The 24,154-nt window shown below is 43.2% G+C and overlaps 1 protein-coding gene across 1 annotated transcript in view; it reads left to right on the top strand.

Annotated features, from left to right (window-relative positions):
• Nucleotides 1-38: 38 nt before the first annotated feature.
• LOC132836165 (transcriptional-regulating factor 1-like) overlaps nucleotides 39-24,154 on the top strand; it is a 35,669-nt gene continuing 11,553 nt past the window's right edge. Inside the window, exons 1-8 of the mRNA XM_060855493.1 lie at nucleotides 39-1,047; nucleotides 6,598-6,776; nucleotides 8,997-9,040; nucleotides 11,739-11,877; nucleotides 17,106-17,288; nucleotides 18,271-18,502; nucleotides 20,803-20,857; nucleotides 22,990-23,132. Of these exons, the coding sequence (XP_060711476.1) occupies nucleotides 39-1,047; nucleotides 6,598-6,776; nucleotides 8,997-9,040; nucleotides 11,739-11,877; nucleotides 17,106-17,288; nucleotides 18,271-18,502; nucleotides 20,803-20,857; nucleotides 22,990-23,132 (1,984 nt within the window). The remainder of the gene's footprint in view (nucleotides 1,048-6,597; nucleotides 6,777-8,996; nucleotides 9,041-11,738; nucleotides 11,878-17,105; nucleotides 17,289-18,270; nucleotides 18,503-20,802; nucleotides 20,858-22,989; nucleotides 23,133-24,154) is intronic.

Raw genomic sequence — 24,154 nt, 5'->3', positions numbered from 1 at the left:
CCTTGGCATACACAAATTAGCCAGAGTGGGTTCAAGCCATGGGTGAGCAACAGCTGAACCAGCCAGAGACCAGCGAGGGAGCGGGACTGCTTTATTTTCAACGTCACCAAGGGCAGTGTGGCCCTTTGCCTGGGATGGACAGCAGCCTCTCACACACACTTGGACTGGAGAGTGTCCCAGAGTCAAACTCTCCTGTCTCATCCTGCTTCGAACCTGACCCCATGGAGGCTGGCAGGCTGGAAATGGGTGGACACAAAGGGTTGGAGCTGACTGGGAATGCTGGCTGGGATCACTCCGACATCAGCACCCAAGTAACTGTGAAGCAAGAGCCCAGTGATCCTAGGCTGGTGAGGGCAGCAAGTGGGCATACTTATGACCTCCTCGAACAGTGCGAGGAGCAGCTGCCAAAACGAGCGGATGGGAAGTTGGACTCATTCAACAAAGCCTTCGCGAACCGACACTCTCTGGGTCACAGCTCCAGCGTGACTGGCAACTACACACAGAACATCACACTGCGGCAAATGCTCTTGCAGAAAGCACCAGCAGAACGCTACCCTCAGCCCAGAGTGTCTCAGCACATGCCATGCATGCCCACAAACCAGCAGCCCAAAGTCTTACTTCCGCAGTCGCTGCATTATAGCTACCCTCAGCTGCGGCGCATGGCAGGGCTGCAGCAGCAGCAGCCTCCCACTGTCGGCCAGCAGATGGTGCATGATATCGTGCAGCAGCCCGCCATCCAAATGCAGCAACATCAGCTCCACAAACCCTCAGGTGACACCAAACAGCAGAGTGACAGCCAGCACCAAATGGGCCCCTACCACCAGGTACAGCAGCCAAGTCATCATCAGTTGTTGCAGCACATGCAGATTAGCAGGGAGCCTGTCCATCCACACCAGTGTCAGCCAGGAAAGTTCGAGCAATTCCACCACTCATTCAATGCACCTCCTCAATTCCTGTATGGTGAAAGACAACACTACAGGGTACAAGCGCAGCAGAGAGAGACCCTGACACACCAGCTCTACCAGCAGCCCAGCCACAGCTCACCAGGTACTTCTGTTTCTCCTGGAATGTATTTGGCTTCATAATGTACTGCTGCCTCCGAGCACAAGGAACCCGAGGTCAATTCCACTCTCGGGCGACTGTCTGTGTAGAGTTTGCACATTATCCCCGTGTCTGCAGTTTTCTTCCACAGTCCACAGGTTAGGGTGGATTGTCCGTGCTAAAATTTCCCATGGTGTCCAGGAATGTGCAGACGAGGTGATTTAGTCATGGGAAATGCAGGGGTACAGGGATAGGATGGGGTGTGGGTCTGGGTGGGATGCTTTTCGGAGAGTCGGTGTACTCAACGGGCCGACAGGCCTGCTTCCACACTATAGGGATTATATGATTCTATGTGTGCTGATTGTTACAGTGAGTGATCTACAAGTATGTTGCTAGGAATAGAGGGTTTGAGTTATACAAAGAATATGGAGAAGCTGGGACTATTTGCACGGGAGTGTAGGAGATTAAGGAGTAATCTTATAGTCGTTTATAAAATTATGAGGGGTATAAATAAGGGGAATTGCAAAGGTCTTTTCCCTACAGTTAGGGAGTCCAAAATTAGAGGGCATAGGTTTAAGGTGAGAGGAGAAAAATTTCAAAGGGACCCAGGGGCACATTTTTCACACAGAGGATGGATTGTGTATGGAATGAAGTGGTAGATGTGGGTATAATTACGGCAATTGAAAGACAATTGGACAGGCACATGAATAGGAAAGGTTTGGACATAGGTCAAGCACAGGAAAATAGGACTAGTTTACTTTGGAAAACCTGGTCAGCATGGACAAGTTGGACCAAAGGGTCTGTTTCCATGGTACACACCTCAACGACTCTATAAGAGTGTTACAGTGAAGATATCTATCAGAGAGTTACAATGAGTGAAGAAGGTTATATCAGAGTGTTACAGTGAAAGAAGTGAGATGCATCACAGGGTTAACAATAAAGAATGTAGAATGTAATAGAGAAGGATGTGGAATTTCGCAAAATGTTAGTGAAGGATGTAGGATATATTAGAGGGTTAATAGTGAAAGATTTGGGATATATCAGTGTTACAGTGAATGCTATGGGATATATCAGAGTTACTGGGATGTACAAAGTTAAAAATCACACAACACCAGGTTATAATTCAACATGTTTATCTGGAAGCACTAGCTTTTGGAGCACTGCTCCTTCATCAGATGGTTGTGACTTGTTGAATATTAACCTGATGTTGTGTGATTCTTAACACTGAACAGTGTGAGATACATCAGTATGACAGTGAACATTATGAGATACATCAGTATGATAGTGAACAGTGTGGGATAAATCATTATGACAGTAAATGGTGTGAAATATATCAGTATGACAGTGAATGGTGTGAAATATATCACTATTACAGTGAATGGTGTGGGATAGATCAGTATTGCAGTGACGGGTGTGAGATATATCAGCATTTCAATGAATGATGTGGGATATATCAGTGTTACAGTGAATGATATGGGACATATCATTGTTACAGTGAACCATGTGGGATATATCAGAGAGTTACAATGAAGGATGTGGGATATATCAAGAGAGTTACAGTGAATATGTGGGACATATCAGTATTACATTGAAGGATACTGGATACATCAGTATTACAGTGAACACTGTGGGATATATCAGTGTTACAATGAATGATGTGGGATATATCTGTGTTACAGTGAAGGATGTGGGATATATCAGAGAGTTACAGTGGAGGATGCCGGATATTTCAGTGTTACAGTAGAGGATGTTGGATATTTCAGTATTACAATGAACAGTGCGAGATATATCAGAGTATTACAGTGAAGCATGTGGAATATATTATCAGTGTTATTGTGAAGGATGTTGGATATATCAGTGTTACAGTGAAGGATGTTGGATATTTCAGTATTACAGTGAACAGTGTGAGATATATCAAAGTATTATGGTGAAGCATGTGGAATATTTTTTTTTAGATTACATACAGTGTGGAAACAGGCCCTTCGGCCCAACAAGTCCACACCGACCCGCCGAAGCGCAACCCACCCATACCCTTACATTTACCCCTTACCTAACACTACGGGCAATTTAGCATGGCCAATTCACCTGACCCGCACATCTTTGGACTGTGGGAGGAAACCGGAGCACCCGGAGGAAACCCACGCAGACACGGGGAGAACGTGCAAACTCCACACAGTCAATCGCCTGAGTCGGGAATTGAACCCGGGTCTCAGGCGCTGTGAGGCAGCAGTGCTAACCACTGTGCCACCGTGCCGCCCAAATATATTAGTGTTATTGTGAAGGATGTGGGATACATCAGAGTTTTACAATGAAGAATGTGGAATGTTATTGTGAAGGATGAGTGATAAGATGTAAGAGCAAAAGTAGGCCATAGGCCGATCAAGTTCACTCTCTCATTCAATGTTACCACAACTGATAATCCTCAACTCTGATTTCCTGCCTTTTCCTCTGCAATAGTGTTAGGTGCCCCTCCTGGTTTAACATCTGTTTATGTTAGCCCTGAATGTATCAGGAGTGTTAGAGTGAAGAATGTGGCATTTGTCAGGGTCCTCCAGTAAAGTATTCAGGGTGTCTCCAAGGATTTTGAAAAAAGTGAAGGAGCAAATTACTGCAGATGCTGAAATCTATAATGAAAACAAAAAATGCTGGAGATCACAACAGAGTCAGGCAGCATCCAAAAAAATGATTGCCATAATCTTTCAATCTCTCTGGAACTCAGGGAGGTACCAGAAGACTGGAGAATTGGAAACATTACAGCCTTGTTTAAGAAATGGTGTAAGGATAATCCCAGTAATTACAGATCAGTCTGTTTAACTTTAGTGGTGGGGCGACGTCTAGAAATAAATATTGAGGATAGGATTAACAAGTAAATTGAAAAATGTGGCTCGAATAGTAACAGTCAGCAAGGATTTCTAAAGGGGAAATCCGAAATAACTAACTTGTTGGAGTATTTGTAAAAGGTACCAGAAAGGCTCGATGTATGTAAGACTGTTGATGTGGTGTACATGGATTTCAAAATGGTGCTTGATATACTGCCACACAACAGACTTGTCAGGAAAGTTAGGGATAGAAGCCATATGGATACATAACTGCTAGAAAGGCCCAGCAAGTCTGGCAGCATCTGTGAAGAGGAATCAGGGTTAACATTTCAGAGTAACATTTCAGAACTGATTGAAACTGAAAGGTGAGACCTGCTGAGCCTTGCCAGCAAGTTCAGTTTTAGTCTTTGATTTCCAACATCCACAGTTCTTTCGGCTATTACTGATACATAAATGGCTGAATGATAGGAAACAGAGAATAATGATCAATGTATAATTTTTGGTGGAAGGTTTCGAGTGAAATTTCTCAGGATTTGACATTGTTTGCAGATGAATGACACTTGGAAGAATTGTAAACTGTGAGGAGATGGTATGGAATTCCAGAAGCACATTGACAAGTTGCTGGAGTGGGCAGATAGGTGACCAATAAGGTTCATGCACTTTGTTAGGAAGAACACTGGATGACGATAAAATAGGGAGCGCAATTCTAAAGGGGGTGCAGGCCAGAGGGATCTGGGTGTATATGCATACAGATCATTGAAGATGGCAGAACAGGTGGAGAGCAGTTAATAAAGCATACAGTATTCTCAGCTTTATTAGTAGGGGCACAGAGTACAAGAGCCATAAGGAGGTGATTTTGAATTTGTATAAGACGCCTGTACCTCATCTGGAGGAATGTGTACAGTTATGAGCATCACATTATAGGAAAGGTATAAATGCATTGGAGAAAGTGCTGAAACAAGTTACAAGAACGGTTATAGGAATGAAAGACTTTAATTTTGAGGATAGATTGAAGCAGCTGGGAGTGTTTTTCTTGGAGAGAAAAAGCCCAAGAGGAGATTTGATCGAGGTTTTCAGGCTGGGTACGGTAGCTGGAGAGAAACTGTTCCCACGATACGGCATAGATTTAAAGTGATGTGCAAACCTTCACGCAGCAGCACAAAGATGTGATCTGGAATGCACTGCCTAGAAATGTGGCGATGGTTCAATCGCAGCATTTAAGAAGGGCACTGGATGATTCTTTGGCTGGAAATTGGGTGCAAGTGTCTGGGGAAGAGGGAGGAGATTGGCAGTGAGTAATGATGTTCATTTGTAAAGCTGGTGCAGTCACAATGGACTGAATTACTCCCTTCCGTGTTATAACGGTTCTGTGATTTGAGCTGAAAAATGTGTTGCTGGAAAAGCACAGCAGGTCAGGCAGCATCAAAGGAGCAGGTGAATCGGCATTTCGGGCATAAGCCCTTCTTCAGGATTCCTGAAGAAGGACTTATGCCCGAAATGCCAATTCTCCTGCTCCTTTGATGCTGCCTGACCTGCTGCGCTTTACCAGCAACACATTTTTAAGCTCTGATCTCTGGCATCTGCAGTCCTCACTTGCTCCTGGTTCTGTGATTTAACTGGTTGTCAACTAGTGAGGAGGTGGTATGTGTGACAGAGCATTAAAATACAACCCTTCAAAATCTCAAATCATAGCAAGAGGTGGCTTCTCAATCCACCTATTCTGTGTCCAATCAGATCCAGCCTAATTCTGTTACTCAACTCCATTTACTCTGTTTTTTTGATAAATATCTGATTCCTTCAGCCTAACAAAAATCAATGTCAGTCTTCGAATTTTAGTGAAGGCAAGGGAAGATGGAAACCTTCGTGGAATACCAATGTGGGATATTGTAGAGTCCTGTTAAATTTTGTATACAATGGCTACTGCAGGCCATTCAAATCAACTGCTCTGTGCTGTTTATCTGCTCGACACAAATTTACTCCCACCCCCCTTCATCTTCCCTTCTCCCCCATAACATACCCTTTTGTTCCTTTCTCCCTTGCATTTATTTAGATCTCCCTTAAACCTATATGTGTCTTGACTAATCACAGGCTATAACTTAGCTCAGTTGATTTCACCTTTACCTTCAGGTAAAGTGCCTCAAAGTACTAGTGCCTCATTGGCAGAAGAGTTTTCCTCCTCTTCATCTGCTTATTGAAGACTTTTAAATGTGAGGTTTTGTCAAGCAGGGGAATTCTCTCTGGTCAACACTCCTCTCACAAGCAATGTTACCCCAGTTCCACATTGCACACTGTGTTTTGGAAGATCTTCTGGATATCCAACCTAATGAAGAACATTCAATCAGCTGTGTGAAGTAGTAAGGTCCAATGGATACGCAAAGTTTAATAAAGAGAGGTAAACCAATCTGATCAACTGAACTGACAATACTATTAATGTCCTAACCTAGAGGAAGTTTTGAGATATGAAAAATTAGGCATAGAGATGTTTCCATTTGCAGAAATAACTGAACCGAGGGCATAATATATATAAAATGTTCACTACCATATCCAACAGATAAATTTAAGAGGATAAATGAACGGAAGAGTATGCTGATGGGGTGAAATGAAATAGAATGGTGTAGTGTTTGTGTGCAGTGTAATCACCAACACAATGCTGTTCGGCTGAAAGGCCTATTTTTTTCACAGACCTGAATGTGTTCAATCCACCCACTGATGACTGATTCTCCTCCTTGTGTTTCAGTGCAGAGTCCTCAGCAGCTCAACAACTCTCCCTCCATGCAGTACACAATGGGCTGTTCAAGGCAGGAGCTGGAGAACGGCGAGCACTCCACATGTGCAGAGTTTCAGGGTCCACTGAACATGCCAGTTGTCAAGGAAGTGGGATCACAGGCCTGCCCACCGGGCATCTTCTGGCAGCAGGTAGGGGCACGTGGAGATACAGCATTCCTGTTTGAAGCACTCACTCTGATCCACACGCTGATATCTCGTCTTGCTGGAGGAAGTCAGTCACAGATATTAGGTTCAATAGTTTCATTGTTTTGTCTTCTCTTTTTCGCCTGCAAGTCATGACGAAGGTGATCACATGTGAGTGAGAAGGGAGTGAGTGGTGGATTGGGCACCATCCCCACTTTGACCTATCTGAACTTGCAAACCAGGTGACATCTCTCTATTAGTTTCCTTACTTGGCTCAATATCACCAGGTTAAATGTAAAACCCTTAAAATAAAACTTGCAGTTCTATGTGCCTTTAATGTAAGAGAACTTCCCATAGGAATGTCATCAGTCAAAATTAGATATCGCACTATGACAGACATTACCACAAGATTGATCAAAAAGGTAAGTGGAAGCAGTAACTTCAAGAAAGAGAGAGATGCAGAGACGTTTAGGGAAGAAATTCAGAGACTAGGCTCCAAACAGCTGAAACCAATGGTGCAGTGAAACAAGAAGACGTGCAAGACGGCAATGAAATGAAACGTAACTACTTTATTCAAAAAGGGATGAAGACAGAAAACAGGAAACTAAAGGCTAGTTAACATATAAAATAGAGATGTTATAAGCTACTATTTAAGATGTTACAGCAAGGCACTAGAATAACACATGGTAATCAGCAGCGTTAACATGGTTAACTAATTTGTTGGGGCTCTTTGAGGAACTGGCATGCAGTGTGGGTAAAGGACAGCCAGTCAATGTACAGTACTTAGATTCCCAGAAGGCATTTGATAATCTCCATATCAAAAGGTTATTAAAGAAAATAAAATCTCATTGTGTAGGAACTAACATTTTGTAGGGATAGAAGATTAGCTAGCTAATAGGAAACAGTGTTGGCAACTCTATAAATGGGTCATTTTCTTTTGCAATATGTATAAAGTGGTGTGCCACAGGGATCAACGATTGAACCTCAATATTTTATCATTTATTTCAATGATTTGGATAGAGGGTCCAGTAGTAAATGGTAAATTTGCTGATCACAGAAAGATCAGTAGGGAAGTGAGTTGTAAGGAGATTACACCAAAGGATTACAGATAAAGTGAGTGACAAAGCTGTAGTGGGGAAAGTAACATTCATGTCACACAACTGTCAGGCAATGAGCGTCTAAGACAGAATGTAAATATTGCCCCTTAAGGCAGGATGGCATGGTGGCTCACTGCTGCCTCACCAGGGAACTGGGTTTAATTCCACCCTCAGGCGACTGTCTGCGTGGAGTTTGCACATTCTCCCTGTGTTTGCGTGGGTTTCCTCCAGGTGCTCCAGTTTCCTCCCACAGTCCAAAGATATGCAAGTTAAGCAGATTGGCAATGCTAAATTACCCAGAGTGTCCAGGGATATGCAGGATAGATGGGTTAGCCATGGTAAAAGTGAGGTTACGGGGTAGGGAGCAGGTATGGATGGGATGTTCTTCAGAGGCCCAGTATGGAATTGATGGGCCAAATGGTCTGCTTCTCCTCTGTTGGGTTTCCATGATATTCAATGGGTTTGCCTTCACTGAAACAATCCTCAACATATCAGAGGTTACCACTGCCCAGAATCATGCTCCAAGTTTGTGAAAGATGGAGATGGTGATGGTTTTTGATTAGATTAGATTCCCTACAGTGTGGCAACAGGCCCTTCAGCCCAACAAGTCCACACCGACCCTCCGAAGAGCAACCCACCCAGAACCATTCCCCTACATTTACCCCTTCACCTAACACTATGGACAATTTAGCATGGCCAATCCACCCTAACCCGCACATCTTTGGACTGTGGGAGGAAACCGGAGCACCCGGAGGAAACCCACACAGACACGGGGAAAATGTGCAAACTCCACACAGACAGTCGCCTGAGGCGGGAATTAAACCCAGGTCTCTGGTGCTGTGAGGCAGCAGTGCTAACCACTGCGCCACCCAGCCAGCTGAGCCTGGATGTAACAAAACATAGAGGGCCAGAGTCTCAGTACCAAACGGGCAGATATCACCTCAGGCAGCACACACCAGTGACAGAATACAGAACCTACATGATCTGTTGGGCTCAATCAGATCACTGGCCCACACTGTGGTTTGGAAACTGAATGAGTGTAGGAGTGAATACATAATGAGTTCATTCAAATGCACTTTTACGAGCACTATGGAGAGATAATGATGATGAATTGTTTTTGTTCTTGCAGGCTCACCAAATTCCTCAGGCCTGTGCGAGAATGTCAGACCAAAGGTAATGCATGGCACTGGAGGGAACTTCCTTCTCCAACCCACAATACAGTGACAGTCAGTACCAGTGACAGGCTTTGCCTGATCTTAATGGGTTCATACCCAAGGTAGATGTTGGTGCGAGTTGTCACGAGTGTCATGGCAACTAATTTTAGATTAAACTTAAGCTGAAAGCAGAACAGAACATTATTACTTTTCCACTCTGTACTGAGAGGAGTGCCGCCTATAGAGATTGCTGTATTGCTTGTGGAGTCAGCTGTAATGTTTCACTGAGATAGTTTTATGCTTAAATGGCCTGTTCCCCTTAAGTACATTGTTAAGGTACTCTCTGTTGCAAAATAGTCTCTGAGTAGTCACATCCTCAGATCAATTAAGATGAATTACTGAGATCTCTATTCCCAAGTTGTAGAGTCATACAGTCATAGAGGTATACAGCACGGAAACAGACCCTTCGGTCCAACTTGTGCATGCTGACCAGATATCCCAACCTAATTTAGTCCCATTTGACAGCACTTGGCCCATATCTCTCTAAACCCTTCCTATTCATATATCCATCCAGATACAAACTTCCTCTGGCAGCTCATTCCATACACGTACCGCCCTCTGTGTGAAAAAGTTGCCCAGTAGGTCTCTTTTATAGCTTTCTCCTTTCACCCTAAACCTATGCCCTCTAGTTCTGGACTCCCGACCCCAGAGAAAAGACTTTGCCTATTTACCCTATCCATGCCCCTCATAATTTTGTAAACCTCTATAAGGTCACCCCTCAGCCTCTGATGCTCCAGGGAAAACAGCCCCAGCCGGTTCAGCCTCTCCCTGTAGCTCAAACCCTCTAACTCTGGCAACATCCTTGTAAATCTTTTCTAAACCCTTTCAGGTTTCACAACATCTTTCCGATAGGAAGGAGACCAGAATTGCATGCAATATTCCAATAGTGGCCTAACCAATGTCCTGTACAGCCACAACATGACCTCTCAATTCCTGTACTCAATACTCTGACCAATAAAGGAAAGCATACCGAACGCCTTCTTCACTATCCTATCTACCTGCAACTCCACTTTCAAGGAGCTATGAACCTGCACTCCAAGGTCTCTTTGTTCAGCAACACTCCCTAGGACCTTACCATTAAGTGTACAAGTCCTGACAAGATTTGCTTTCCCAAAATGCAGCACCTCGCATTTATATTTAACCTTGCTAACCAGTATCCCATGAGGAATCTTGTCGAACACCTTACTTAAGTCCATATAGATCATCTCTACTGCTCTGCCCTCATCAATCCTCTTTGTTACTTCTTCAAAAAACTCAGTCAAGTTCATGAGACACAATTTCCCACGCACAAAAGCCATGTTTACTATCCCTAATCAGTCCTTGCCTTTCCAAATACATGTAAACCCTATCCCTCAGGATTCCCTCCAACAACTTGCCCACTACCGATGTCAGCACTGCACCTTCAGAGGGTTAGTGCAGAGGGAGTGCCACATTTTCAGAGCGTCAGTACTTTGGTAGTGACACATTGTTGGAGAGTCAGTGCTGAGGAAGCGCACATTTTGGTGGATCAGTGCTGAGGGAACATTGTACCTTTGCAAAGTCAGTACTGAGGAAGTGACGCACTGTTGGAGGATCAGCACTGAGGGTCAGTACTGGGGGAGTGACACACTGTCAGACGGTCAGTATTGAAAGAGTGCTGCACTGTTGGAGGTGCTATCTTTCACACAAGATGTTGTCACAAGGAACCAACTGCTCTCTTGGGTGAATGTGAAAGACCTAAGAACTACTGTTGGAAGGAAAGCAGGGGAATTTTGCCTGGTGTCCTGGAACGTCCTTAACATGGCAACACAAGTAGATAAGGTGGTCAAAAAGGCATATGGCATGCTTGCCTTTGTCAGTCAAGACATAGAGTATAAAAATTGGCAAGTCATGTTGCAGCTGTATAGAACTTTAGTGAGGCCTTATCTGGAATACTGTGTACAGTTCTGGTGGCCACATTACCAGAAGGAAATGCATCCTTTGGAGAGGGTACAGAAATGATTTACCAGAATGTTGCCTGGTTCGGAGGATGTTAGCTATGAGGAGAGATTGGACAAACTTTGTTTGTTTTCACTTGAACGTCAAAGGATGAGGGGTAACCTGATAGAAGTTTACAAGATTATGACAAGCATGGATAGAATGGGTATTCTTTTACCCAGGGTAGAAATGTAAATTACTGGAGAACATAGGTTTAAGGTAGAAGGTGATAGGTTTAAAGGAGATGTGAGAGGCAGGTTTTTCAGACATAGAGTGGTAACTACCTAAAACGTGCTGCCAGAGGAGGTGGTGGAGCATGTACAACAGCAACATTTAAGAAGCACCTTGACAGATAGACAGAGAATAGAGGGATATGAACTCATATGGAAAAAGGTTTTTAGTTTAGAAAGGCATCACGTGTCCGTGCAGTCTTGGTGGGCTGAAGGGCCTGCTCCTGTGCTGTAGTGTTCTTTGTTCTTCTTTGAAATCCCCTCAGCCGAGAGGGTTAAACAGATTAGACATTCAATATGACAGTGCTATATGTGGGAGTCTGCTGTGTGAAATCAGCTGCTAATTACAAATTTCTAACAGTCGGTACTCTTCAGAAGTGTTTGTTTGGCTGTAGTAGATTTTGAGACGTGCCATGCTGGTGAAAGATGTGATATGAAATGCATTATTTTTATTCTTTCTTTGTCGCACAGGAAAGGGATGGAAGAGAAGGCAGATTCCCCATATTCTTTCACCTGTGGTTACTGCAAGGAACAATTCCACAGCCTTTCAGCCCTACACATTCACACAGGCAGTAATGGATGTATGAGGACATCTCACAGTGTCAGCCAGGTCAGTAAACACCACAACAGGCAGCACAACAGCTCGCTACCTCTCACTCTGTTGCTTACTGTTTCATTAAAATCAGCAGCTCACATGAGAGGGCAGGGTGAAGAGGACAAGTGTTTGTGCTAGAAATGGGAATAACTTTTCACTGGAATGGTAAGAAGCAGCTTACCAAGAGGCTTTTTATGAAAGTTTGTGAGAAAACAATAACTTGTTGTTAGGCATGAATAAGTCTGAGCTGTGGAAGAAAAGGAGACAGGACAAGGAAACTGGGCTATGATAGGCATTTTCAATTAAAATGTTAGCATGTGCATGATAACTGAACAACATTACAATGCTGGTCAAATTAAATCACAAAGACAAAATATCTGATACCTCTAATCCACATCCAGCAGGAGCTGAGGAATTGCAAAATGGGAAAAGGATGTGAGATAATCTTAATAATTCACACTTAAAAATTACTTTCATTGTGGAAATGTGTGTTCCCAGCAAAGCTGGTATTTATTATTCACTACCAGATACCCTGGCCTGAACAAACCTAGCTCTGATCTGCATCTTGTACCCACCTGGGAGAAACTGAGGACTGCAGATGCTGGAGATCAGAACCGAGAGTGTGGTGCTGGAATCAATGTTTCGGGAAAAGCCGTCCATCAGGAAAGGGCTTCCTGATGAAGGGTTTATTCCCGACGTCGATTCTCCTGCTCCTTGGATGCTGCCTGACCGATGCACCACACTCTCAACCTTGTATCCACCTCCGAGTTAGAAAATCAAGCTTAGAACAAGCACTAGCAGAGACCAAACATTAATTTGATTTTACACCCCTGCCCATGTCTCCTTGCATGACACCTTTCTCCTATTCAATGTACAGAGAGTCACAGACTCTTGCAGCACAGAATGAGGTCATCCAGCCCATTGCATCAATAAAGGCTCTTTGAAAAAAGCTGCCCAGTGAGTCCTGCCTCTGCTGCTTGTGTGAGCTAGCTGAATGTACTGCATTCCCATCAGTTTGGAGCTTAGTGATGTAGTTCAGTGAATTGTAGACAGCTCACCACCACCTTCTCAAGGGCAACAAAGTGAGTAACAAACACTGGCCCAGCCAGTGACATCCACACTCCATGAATGGATAAAGGGACTGTTATTCACAAGGTCCAAACCAGCGGTCTTCTTTCTAACCCCAAGTTATGAAATCTCTCTCAGCTTTGCTGAGCTTTTATGCTGCTTCTTATTGTTATTGTACCATGGGGTGCGTCACCTCTCAATAAATAGCTTTGAGATCTACCCAGTGACCACAGAAACAGAGTATCATACAGGCAGCTGACTCACCAGTGTATTGCTTGTGTTGAATCTCCCTGACATTGTAGTGTAAACTTTCACGAATGATTATATCATCTCTGCAGGTCTTCCACAGTGATTCCCCCAGAACCTGCTGCAAATTTTATTCTGATTAATGTCTAATAGCAACATCTTAAACAAAAACTCTCTCAAACTGGCAACAAAACCCTGGCATTTAATATTGGCGTGCTCTTCATGGAGCCAGTAACTTGCCATAGAATACTGGATTGATCCTCGAGAGGACAGGACATTGGCAGGGCGATGGGATCAAAGGAGGAGAAAGTGAGGTCTGCAGATGCTGGAGATCAGAGCTGAAAATGTGTTGCTGGAAAAGCGCAGCAGGTCAGGCAGCATCCAAGGAACTTCCTGCTCCTTGGATGCTGCCTGACCTGCTGCGCTTTTCCAGCAACACATTTTCAGATGGGATCAAAGGGCAGGAATGGGATCTAATTGGATGACTCTTTCAAAAGGCCTGCACAGATTCAATGGGCTAAATATCCTCCTTCCGTACTGTCTCATTCTGTGAAGGCAGCTCAATACTCAAACTCTTATAGCCCATTGTGTCTATGTCCTTTGAAAGGACACTGCTGATTTATTCCACATTCTGTCCCTTTGTGGATAATCCTGCATTATTCCTCACTGCCACCTGTTCAAGTCTGTTTTACAATTATTTATGGATTCACTGAGGTACAGCATTGCATAGTATGACCTCTCACTGAATAAAAACAGTTCTAATAATCTCTAGACCTTTTGTCCATGATCTGAAATCCCTGATCTCTGGGTTGGTGAGCCACTGTCCAGAAGGAATAGTTCTTCTCAACCTGTTCTATCAGAAACTCTTGTCACCTTCAAAAACAATATTTCAGTCACCTCTAAATGTTCTTCATTCCAAGTCCCAACTTTCCAACTTCACTGAAGCCCCTCATCCTTGCTAACTTCCTGGTAAACCTCCTCCATGCCCATCAAATACCTTTACCATCCCTGATGACATCCTTCCAATCTCCTCTGAACTGTTTCAAGTACCATTTCATTTTACCTGAAGTGTTATGCCCAGAATAGTTCACAATCCTCCAGTTGAGGCCTAACCAGTGATCTACAAACTTTTGGGACACCGTGGTGTTTGGAACCCACTGGTTCTTATTGACGATGAGATCCTTGATTGGGGCTGTTAACCTGGGACAATCAGGAAAACCCTGGCTGACCAATATAACCAGGAGATTTAGAATCCCCTCAGTCTAGGGGACTGACTCCATGCTGGCTGGGCCACAGTCAGTGTGTTACTGCTGCTGTTGGTTTCTGAATTTTTAAGGAGGACCTGATTCCTAAACTGGCTGGTTTACAAAGCCAGTTTCGTTAACTGGTATTCCTGGAAAAAAAAGAAAAATATAACCAGGAGATTAGAATCTCCTTAATCAAGAAAAAAATATATAACCAGGAGATTTCTTCTTAGTTCAGGGGACTGACTCTGAGCTAGCTGGCCACAGCCAATGTGCTGTGCACAAGTAAATTAAGGGTGACCTGGTGACAGATACCGGCTTTTGTGCAGTTATTTCAGACATTCTCTATTTCTATTCTCCATAGATTTATTTATAAGACAGGTGATGCAGTTGCGATATCACTGGATTAGTAATCCAAAGAGTCAGGCTAATGCTCTGGGAACTGTGTTTAAATCCCACCACGGCAGCTTGAGTTTGAATTCTGTGAATAAATCTGCTATTAGTCGCTGTTAACAAAAGTCCATTTGGTTCACTGATGTCTTTCAGGGAAGGTAATCGCCATCTTTATCTGGTTTGGCTTATGTGTGACTTCAGAGCCACAACAACGTGGCTGAAACTCAAAACTGCTCTCGGAAATATGAACACACAACTTAGGAGCAGCAGTAGGCCATTCGGCCCCTCAAGTGCACTCATTCATACAATAACATTGTATCTGGGTACCCTTTCACTTTGTTGCTGATGAAGAACCAAACTACAACTGGTGTTGAGCAATAGATGCTGATCTAGCCAGTGACGCCCTCATCCCATGAATGAATAGATAATGTGCAAATGTGAATCATACTTCAAGCCTGACTGGAAGTCTTACATTTGTTTTCAGCATAATTACTAGCACAGCCAGGGTTATTTAGCAAATGTCATTCAATGGCAGAATCACACCTATTTTTGTACATATTTTGAGTTTTGCCAACATAGCTTGGCTAAACACAATTAGCACATTCTTCGTTGGAACATGTTGTTTGATAAAGTCCAATAGTTGTTTGGACAGACGACATATGTTGCTACACTCTCACTAAAGCTCATATAACACATGACTCAGTGAAGTAGAAGGCTTGATAGCATTGTGCTGTTAGCGGAAACGACCATTCATGAGTTTACTACGAAGTTGCAGCCTGAGATGATTCACAGTAAATATTGTCATCTTCCCTTTCAGAGTAATCAGAAGTAGACCAGATACCTTCTAAGGGCAAAAGTGACAGGTTTAGACTATTTTATGAATTTGTGTGAAGCACAGGGAGTCATGATTTGATCAGGGTAACCACTATTGCACAGAATAGCTTTGCTACGTCCTACCTCAGCATCAAACTTGCAAAGGGACCAGATGGCTAGGGACCTATTCAAGGAGTTGCCAACAAATCTGACCTTGAAACAACTGGAACTATAGGAATCCCAATATTTATTTGCTTGTGAGCGTAGACTTATGGTAGACAATAACAGAAAACACTGTGTCAGAATTTCCATCGACCATGTTGATGGAGAATAGTTGGTTTGCTCCATTTCAAAAGTGAATTTAAACACAGAATACAATCTATTAAAGGTATGGGTCTTCTTTAGAATACATTGAAATGATACATTAACTCTGTTTCTCTCCCTAAGTTCTGCTTACACATGCTGTGTTTTTCCAGCCCTTTCTGTTTTTATATCAATAGGTAAACCTGTTACAATATTTCGAATAATGCATCTCTTCCTTCGTGACTCCTTAGTTTAGGACCTAGGAGTTCAGGTACACAAATTCTTTGAAGTTTGAGTCACATGTACATGGTGTGGTTAAGAAGCTATTTAGCACACTTGCCTTCATTGCTCAGACCTTTGAGTAAAGGCGTTGGGACGTCATATTGAACATTGAGGTTTCTTCTGTATCCAGTTCTGGTCGTCTTGTTACAGGCAAGATGTTATTAAGCTGGAGAGGATCCAGAAAAGATTTACCAGGATATTACTGGGAATGGAAGGGTTGAGTTAAATGGATAGGCTGGGACTTTTTTCATTGGCGCATAGGAGGTTGAAGGGTGACCTTACAGAGGTTTACAAAATCATGAGTGGTAAAGACGAGTTTTTTTTTAATGATGAGAGGAGAAAGATTTAAAAAGGACACGAGGGGTGACATTTTTACACAGAGAGTGATTCGTGTGTGGAATGAACTTCCAGAGGTGGATGAGGCTACAGTTAACAGATTCTGGATCAGTGGTGCTGGAAGAGCACAGCAGTTCAGGCAGCATCCTGCCTGAACTGTTGTGCTCTTCCAGCACCACTAATCCAGAATCTGGTTTCCAGCATCTGCAGTCATTGTTTTTACCTACAGTTAACAGATATTAAACTAATTGGCCTGTGGATTGCTCTTTCTGTCTCCTTCCTTTTTGAGTAAAGGAATTAAATTCACTATTTTCCAATTCACTAAATCAAGGGAATTTTGGAAAATTAAAATCAACTTAACAACTATCAAAATATTGGTACATTTAAGGGAAAGCTGGATAAAGAGATGATTGAGAGGAATAGAAGGATGGTGTGAGATGAACAGACGTTGGGGGAGCTATGAAGGATAAGCACCAGCATCATCTGGCTGGGTTGAACAGCCTGTTTCCATGCTGCATATTTGATGTGACTCGATAAAGACTTCTGCTTCTTTTGTAGAATGATGGAGAGAAACTCTTAAGGGATGGCAGTCACCTCTCCCCTCCCTTCACAGCTACTTCCATGTCAGTGAAGACCGACAGATGCAGGCAAGATACCTTTCTGGCAGAGAATCCAGGCTGCTTCCTGCCTGAACAGGACATACCAACACTTAGCCGAATAGCTGATGTCTCAGCACAGGAGGTGGATCTGCTTTCATTGTTATAACCCTGACTTTCTTTGCTTGTTATTTCCGGTTTCCTCTCCTACGGACTGGCCTCTGCTACCCTGTGCCAAAATGATAGGCGAGTCCACTGGAGAAGCTACTGAGAAATCCCTCTACTTCCAATTCCATAATATCACCCGACTCCACCCCTGCCTCAGCCAAACCTCGTGTCTTGATTATCCCAAAGCTGTCCAGACAGCCATCCCAACTTCTACCCTCAGCAGCTTTTAGTAGGGACAGAGTTCCAGATTTCCACTCCCTTTACCTGAAGTTGTTCTTCCTGACATCACCTCTGAATAGCTTGGTACAAATCTGGCCATGATCTGGGCTTCCTCCTGCAGACGAAATTAGTCTCTATCATCTCTTTAATCACCTTAAATGCTTCAATCAGATTACCCCTTAATATTCTATAGTTGAGAGGATGGAGGCAATTGTACTGCCCTGGTTAACTCTGCAGTTGAGGAGCAGAACCTGGCACCTACTGATTTGTGAGTTAATGTTTCACATGTACTCTCAGTTATGATTCAGTAAGTAGCACTCTTGCCCCTGAATCAAATTGAAAGTTCAAGCCAGACTCCAGAAACTGGAGCACTAACCGAGAATCCTGCGCTGCTGTTGGTGCCACTTCGACATGAGTCAAAGCATACATGCAGCTGTTTCCCGAGGGTTCGAAAGTTACCATTTACCCTTCAGCCAACATCACAAAAATCTGACACCTCCTCACGATCAAATTGCTGTCCCTGGGAATGTGCTCTGTGTGAACTGGTTCCTTAAGTTTTGACACCCCAAAAAGTACTTTTTTTTATCTGCAACTCCTTTTGGGATGTTCCAAAGTGGTGAATGGGTGAATGGAGGTTACAAAGACCCATACCTTACTTTTAGGCAAGACATAAATTAAGATTTAAGGGCAACAACATTAGTAACATTTGTAACTCTGGATATTTTTGTGTTATTCTACAGAATTCTGAACCTCACATTCCCAAGTACCATCCTGCCATCATGTATCGAAGCTATCTCCGTTCAACAAGCACCATCACTGAAGAGCAACAAATGTCTTCCCCAGAGCCACCCCATTACACACCACTGCCAATGCTTAACCCTAACCGCAAGAGCTCAGGCCTGTTCTCCAATCTCAGTACCACAGACACCAGCACCAATTCCACACCAGCGCTGTTCACCTGCAGTCAGTTCAGTAAGTATCCACCCTGCTCCTCAAAGCAATGGCTCTTCCAATTGCACAAATATTGCTCACACCCAGGAACCCATCAAGGTCCCGAAACTGCAAGTATACCTAATGGGTTATTTTGGAATGACAGATGAGCCTAAACATGTCTCCATCGATCTCACAAAGTCACACTTTCTATAATGGGTCTCAGAATGGCCACTACTTATGTAATATTTTGCCCAATGGTCTTGAGATGTGGAAACTATTGACATGGTCTCACTAAGGCTCAGCTAAAACAGAGCCAACAGGGTAAAAGTCACTGTTTATTCAGAAAGCATGGGATCCTTCACTGAGTAACTGAGATTTGACTCAAGTGTACAGGATCCTGAACGGTTTTGTCTCGATTCATGTGGAAATAATGTTTCCTCTGATGGTGGAACTATGCAGCACTGTCTAAAAATTGCTTAAGTCAGACATAGGGATAAATATTCCCTTAAAGAATTGTGCAGCTTTGGAATGCTGCCGCAGAAGGAGGTGAAGGATAGGGTCATTGAATATTTTTAAATCAAGACAGATAGATTCTTGTTAGACTGGGGAATCGAAATATCAGGGTGGCATGGGAATGTGAAATTCAAAAAACAAACACAGCAGTTTATTCACTCACGCAGCAGGCTTGAAATGGATTATCACTGCTCCTAAATTGTATGTTCGTTAGGATCAATAACTGTACAGTGTCTCTATTTATTCAGCAGGGTAACTCGCTGTGTAACTGTACAGAGTCAGTGTTTATACAGCAGGGAAAGGTTCATTCACTGTGTAACCGTACAGAGTCAGTGCTTATTCAGCAGGGTAAGGGTCACTCACTGTGTAACCGTACAGAGTCAGTGTTTATACAGCAGGGTAAGGGTCACTCACTGTGTAACCGTACAGAGTCAGTGTTTATACAGCAGGGTAAGGGTCACTCACTGTGTAACCGTACAGAGTCAGTGTTTATACAGCAGGGTAAGGGTCACTCACTGTGTAACCGTACAGAGTCAGTGCTTATTCAGCAGGGTAAGGGTCACTCACTGTGTAACCGTACAGAGTCAGTGCTTATTCAGCAGGGTAAGGGTCACTCACTGTGTAACCGTACAGAGTCAGTGTTTATACAGCAGGGTAAGGGTCACTCACTGTGTAACCGTACAGAGTCAGTGCTTATTCAGCAGGGTAAGGGTCACTCACTGTGTAACCGTACAGAGTCAGTGTTTATTCAGCAGGGTAAGGGTCATTCACTGTGTAACCGTACAGAGTCAGTGTTTATACAGCAGGGTAAGGGTCACTCACTGTGTAACCGTACAGAGTCAGTGCTTATTCAGCAGGGTAAGGGTCACTCACTGTGTAACTGCACAGAGTCAGTGTTTATTCAGCAGGGTAAGGGTCACTCACTGTGTAACCGTACAGAGTCAGTGTTTATACAGCAGGGTAAGGGTCACTCACTGTGTAACCGTACAGAGTCAGTGTTTATACAGCAGGGTAAGGGTCACTCACTGTGTAACCGTACAGAGTCAGTGCTTATTCAGCAGGGTAAGGGTCACTCACTGTGTAACCGTACAGAGTCAGTGTTTATTCAGCAGGGTAAGGGTCATTCACTGTGTAACTGTACAGAGTCAGTGCTTATTCAGCAGGGTAAGGGTCACTCACTGTGTAACCGTACAGAGTCAGGGTTTATACAGCAGGGTAAGGGTCACTCACTGTGTAACCGTACAGAGTCAGGGTTTATTCAGCAGGGTAAGGGTCACTAGCTGTGTAACCGTACAGAGTCAGTGTTTATACAGCAGGGTAAGGGTCACTCACTGTGTAACCGTACAGAGTCAGGGTTTATTCAGCAGGGTAAGGGTCACTCACTGTGTAACCGTACAGAGTCAGTGTTTATACAGCAGGGTAAGGGTCACTCACTGTGTAACCGTACAGAGTCAGGGTTTATTCAGCAGGGTAAGGGTCACTTGCTGTGGAACTGTACAGGGTCAGTGTTTATACAGCAAAATAAGGATCACTCACTGTGTAACCGTACAGTCGGTGTTTATTCAGCAGGATAAGGGTCATTCACTGTATAATTGTACCAATTTCGTATTTATAATAAACATAATTCATTACACAACTATACAGAGGCACTAGCTATTTAGGAAAAGTATTTTGCATTGTGTAACTGCACAGATTCTATTTATTCACTATAACGATTACTCTGTTTAAATGTATAGTCATTGTTCATTCACATTATGGATTACTCATTGTCTAACAGTTCATAGTTGAATTCACTTACTCATTGAAAAATATATTTCTTTGAACAGATGGATTTGAGTTTGTGCATCAGAACTGCACAGCAACTGTGAACAATCCTTTTCCGTGAGTATTACCACTACCAATCTGAAACTACTGCCATGTTGTCAGATAGATCAACATTTTAAACAAAACTGGGCCATCAGTTATTCGATGCTGTGTAATATGAATTCTAAATATCACTGATAGGGATAGTACTGGGCATTTGATATCCAAAAATATGTTAATCTGTGTTGGGTGTATGGGATATAGGGTACAGTGTGTGTTTATCTGTGCTGGGTGTTCAGGGATACAGGATACAGTGTGTGTTTATCTGTGCTGGGTGTACGGGATACAGGATACAGTGTGTGTTTATCTGTGCTGGGTGTATGGGATACAGGATACAGTGTGTGTTTATCTGTGCTGGGTGTACGGGGATACAGGATACAGTGTGTGTTTATCTGTGCTGGGTGTACAGGATACATGATACAGTGTGTGTTAATCTGTGCTGGGTGTACAGGGATACAGGATACAGTGTGCATTTATCTGTGCTGGGTGTACAGGGATACAGGATACAGTGTGTGTTTATCTGTGCTGGGTGTACAGGGATACAGGATACAGTGTGTGTTTATCTGTGTTGGGTGTACGGGGATACAGGATACAGTGTGTGTTTATCTGTGCTGGGTGTACGGGATACAGGATACAGTGTGTGTTTATCTGTGCTGGGTTTAAGGGATACAGGATACAGTGTGTGTTTATCTGTGCTGGGTGTACAGGGATACAGGATACAGTGTGTGTTTATTGGTGCTGGGTGTACAGGGATACAGGATACAGTGTGTGTTTATCTGTGCTGGGTGTACAGGGATACAGGATACAGTGTGTGTTTATTGGTGCTGGGTGTACAGGGATACAGGATACAGTGTGTGTTTATCTGTGCGGATTCTACAGGATTCTGTGGTGTTTTCATCTGCTTTGGGTGCACAGGATACAGGATTCAGTGTGTGTTAATCTGTGCTGGGTTTGTCTGTCAATGAGAAGCTAAAAGGCATTACTGCCGTGTGACCAGGAGATTTTCAAGGTCAGTTTCCAGGTGACACACTGACAAACAGCACCTCTACTGGCTAAGAGGGCTCTCTCACTTCAGGCAGAATCTAAGCAAGAACCAGTTTGTATTCATTTTGCACCTGTCCCATCTGCAAAACATCTTGTTAAAAAAAACCCACAATGATCAGATATTCTGCAGAGGCACAAATTTGACATCCTAATTATTAGAAAATATTCCTCTTTTTAGTTTGAGTTTTGATTTGGTTCTTATTTTAATGTTTGTTACCTCTGAATAATTTAAATAGAACAGAAAGGCCGGCTGTATCCAAGTATTGAGTGATTCAATAGATCACTTCACGTACCTCAGATGATATGGAATTCCTAGCACAGAAACAAAGCCTTTCGGCCCATCTGCTGGTGTTCCACCCCCTCCTTCCAGTCCATCACTACATCCTCGCTACGTCTCCCTTTTGCTTTTTTCAGCTTCTTGTTAAATGTATCAACACTGTTCACCTCAATATTCTATGTCAGTGCAAGTTCCACATTCTCGGAGCAAAGATGTTTCTCCTGAATGGATTTTTTTTTAATGTCATATATTGAGTGCCCTTTGGTTCTAGTCATCAATGCTCTCTTCAACAAGTTGTACACTGCTATTGCTCCTTCAGCCTTTCCTGACAATTACAAGCTCTTGTTCCAGTAAAACGACTTTTGTACATTCTCCACTACCTCAATGTTCCTTTTATCATCTAGAACTGATCATAGTGCCCCTAGTGGGCAATAACCAAGGCACAACTGCAAGGTTTCAGGCAGTTTCCCTGCCTTTCAGTTCCATCCCTTTCGAAATGAACCCCAATTCTATGTCTACATTTTTGACAGATGTATTAACCTGCGCCTCTGCTTTTTGTGTCCGTTCGAGCATCATCACCGGCCCCAGCCAAACCCCAATCCCTCACTGTACCTCCATCTCATTTACATTCTTTTTAAAAGGTGATGAGCTTTTTATTCTTCCAGTCAAAATGTGAAATATTAATGATCTTGGAAGTACCTTTAGACATTCTGTCATTAGTTGCCAGGATTCCCAGACGACTTCCTCTGCTTCTTCCTGCTCAGTAAGAGAGCGGAGAGGTGCCTCCTGACAATTTACTGATTAAAGAGCAGTTTTTCTCTCTCTCCAGCTGCGTAAATATTGGGCCTACTTTCCAGGCTGTGATCCCTGACTTCATGGAATCTTCCCCAGGTGAACAGGACATACACAAGGCAGATTTGGTGTGGAAACCGTGGAAGGAATTGATGGAAAATGAAAAAATACAAGAGAAGGGTAAATTAATACTTTTACTCACTGTCTACCACTTTACTAACATTTAAAATGGATGGCAACCTATATTGACCATTTACTATCAGTGTCCATTTTAAAGTTGCTGCTTATAAGCCAAGTGCTGTCTATGTTCAGGTGCATACCAGCTGCATTTATGCACTTGTTCACACCTTGATAAAGAGCAGTCAGTCCCAGGACGTACAGAAGAAATAGGAGTTGGCAGCTACCATATGACCCTTCGAGGCTGTGTCACCCCATTTAACTTAACCATGGCTGTTCCTCAACCTGATTCCCACATACCTAATGTCCAAAATCCTAAAAACCCCAGTCGTGGACATACTGCATGATTTAACATCTACAACCACTGGTTAAAGAATACCAAAGAATTCACAGCACTCTGAGTGAAGAGATCGTTCTATACCTCAGTCCTAAACATCGACTGCCTTACCCTGAGTACATCGGTGTTAAGAGCTCCACATATCTCAGGCCATAAAGACTGGTTTATGTGCCAGTTGACATCTCCTTCAGGTGGACTGAACCTTTTTATTTCAAGTATATACTTTATTCTTAAATATTTTTTGTTAGTACATACAAACGGTCCTAAAACAATTCTATGCAGTTCTTGTGAAGAAAAAACAAACAGCACATTGGAATATGACATTGCTCAAAGCTTCCATGAAAGGCATTTTCTGCTCACGCAAGGAACAATTCACATTCACTTTGAGGCAATAAGAGGATCTGATAACTGAATGGACGCTCATTATACATTATGCAAAGTTCTCAGATGGTGGCCTTTTCCCCACTGCACCTTGGCGGCAGCTGCCCCAAGCTTTACAACGTCCCTCAGCATGTAGTCCTGATCCATGGAATGTGCCAGTCTGCAACATACCTTTGAGATCAACTCTTTACATTTCCTGATAGACTTGTGGTCAAAGGTGTTTTGTCTTCAGGTGAACTGAATACAACAACAACCACAAGTAAAAGGAATACCTAACTGATGGCTGATTATCTTTTTGCGCACTGAC

This window comes from Hemiscyllium ocellatum, chromosome 46 (assembly GCF_020745735.1).
Source record: "Hemiscyllium ocellatum isolate sHemOce1 chromosome 46, sHemOce1.pat.X.cur, whole genome shotgun sequence".
NCBI lineage: Eukaryota > Metazoa > Chordata > Chondrichthyes > Orectolobiformes > Hemiscylliidae > Hemiscyllium > Hemiscyllium ocellatum.
The sequence above is the reverse complement of the archived record's forward strand: the minus strand, read 5'-3'. Positions and strand labels throughout refer to the sequence as shown.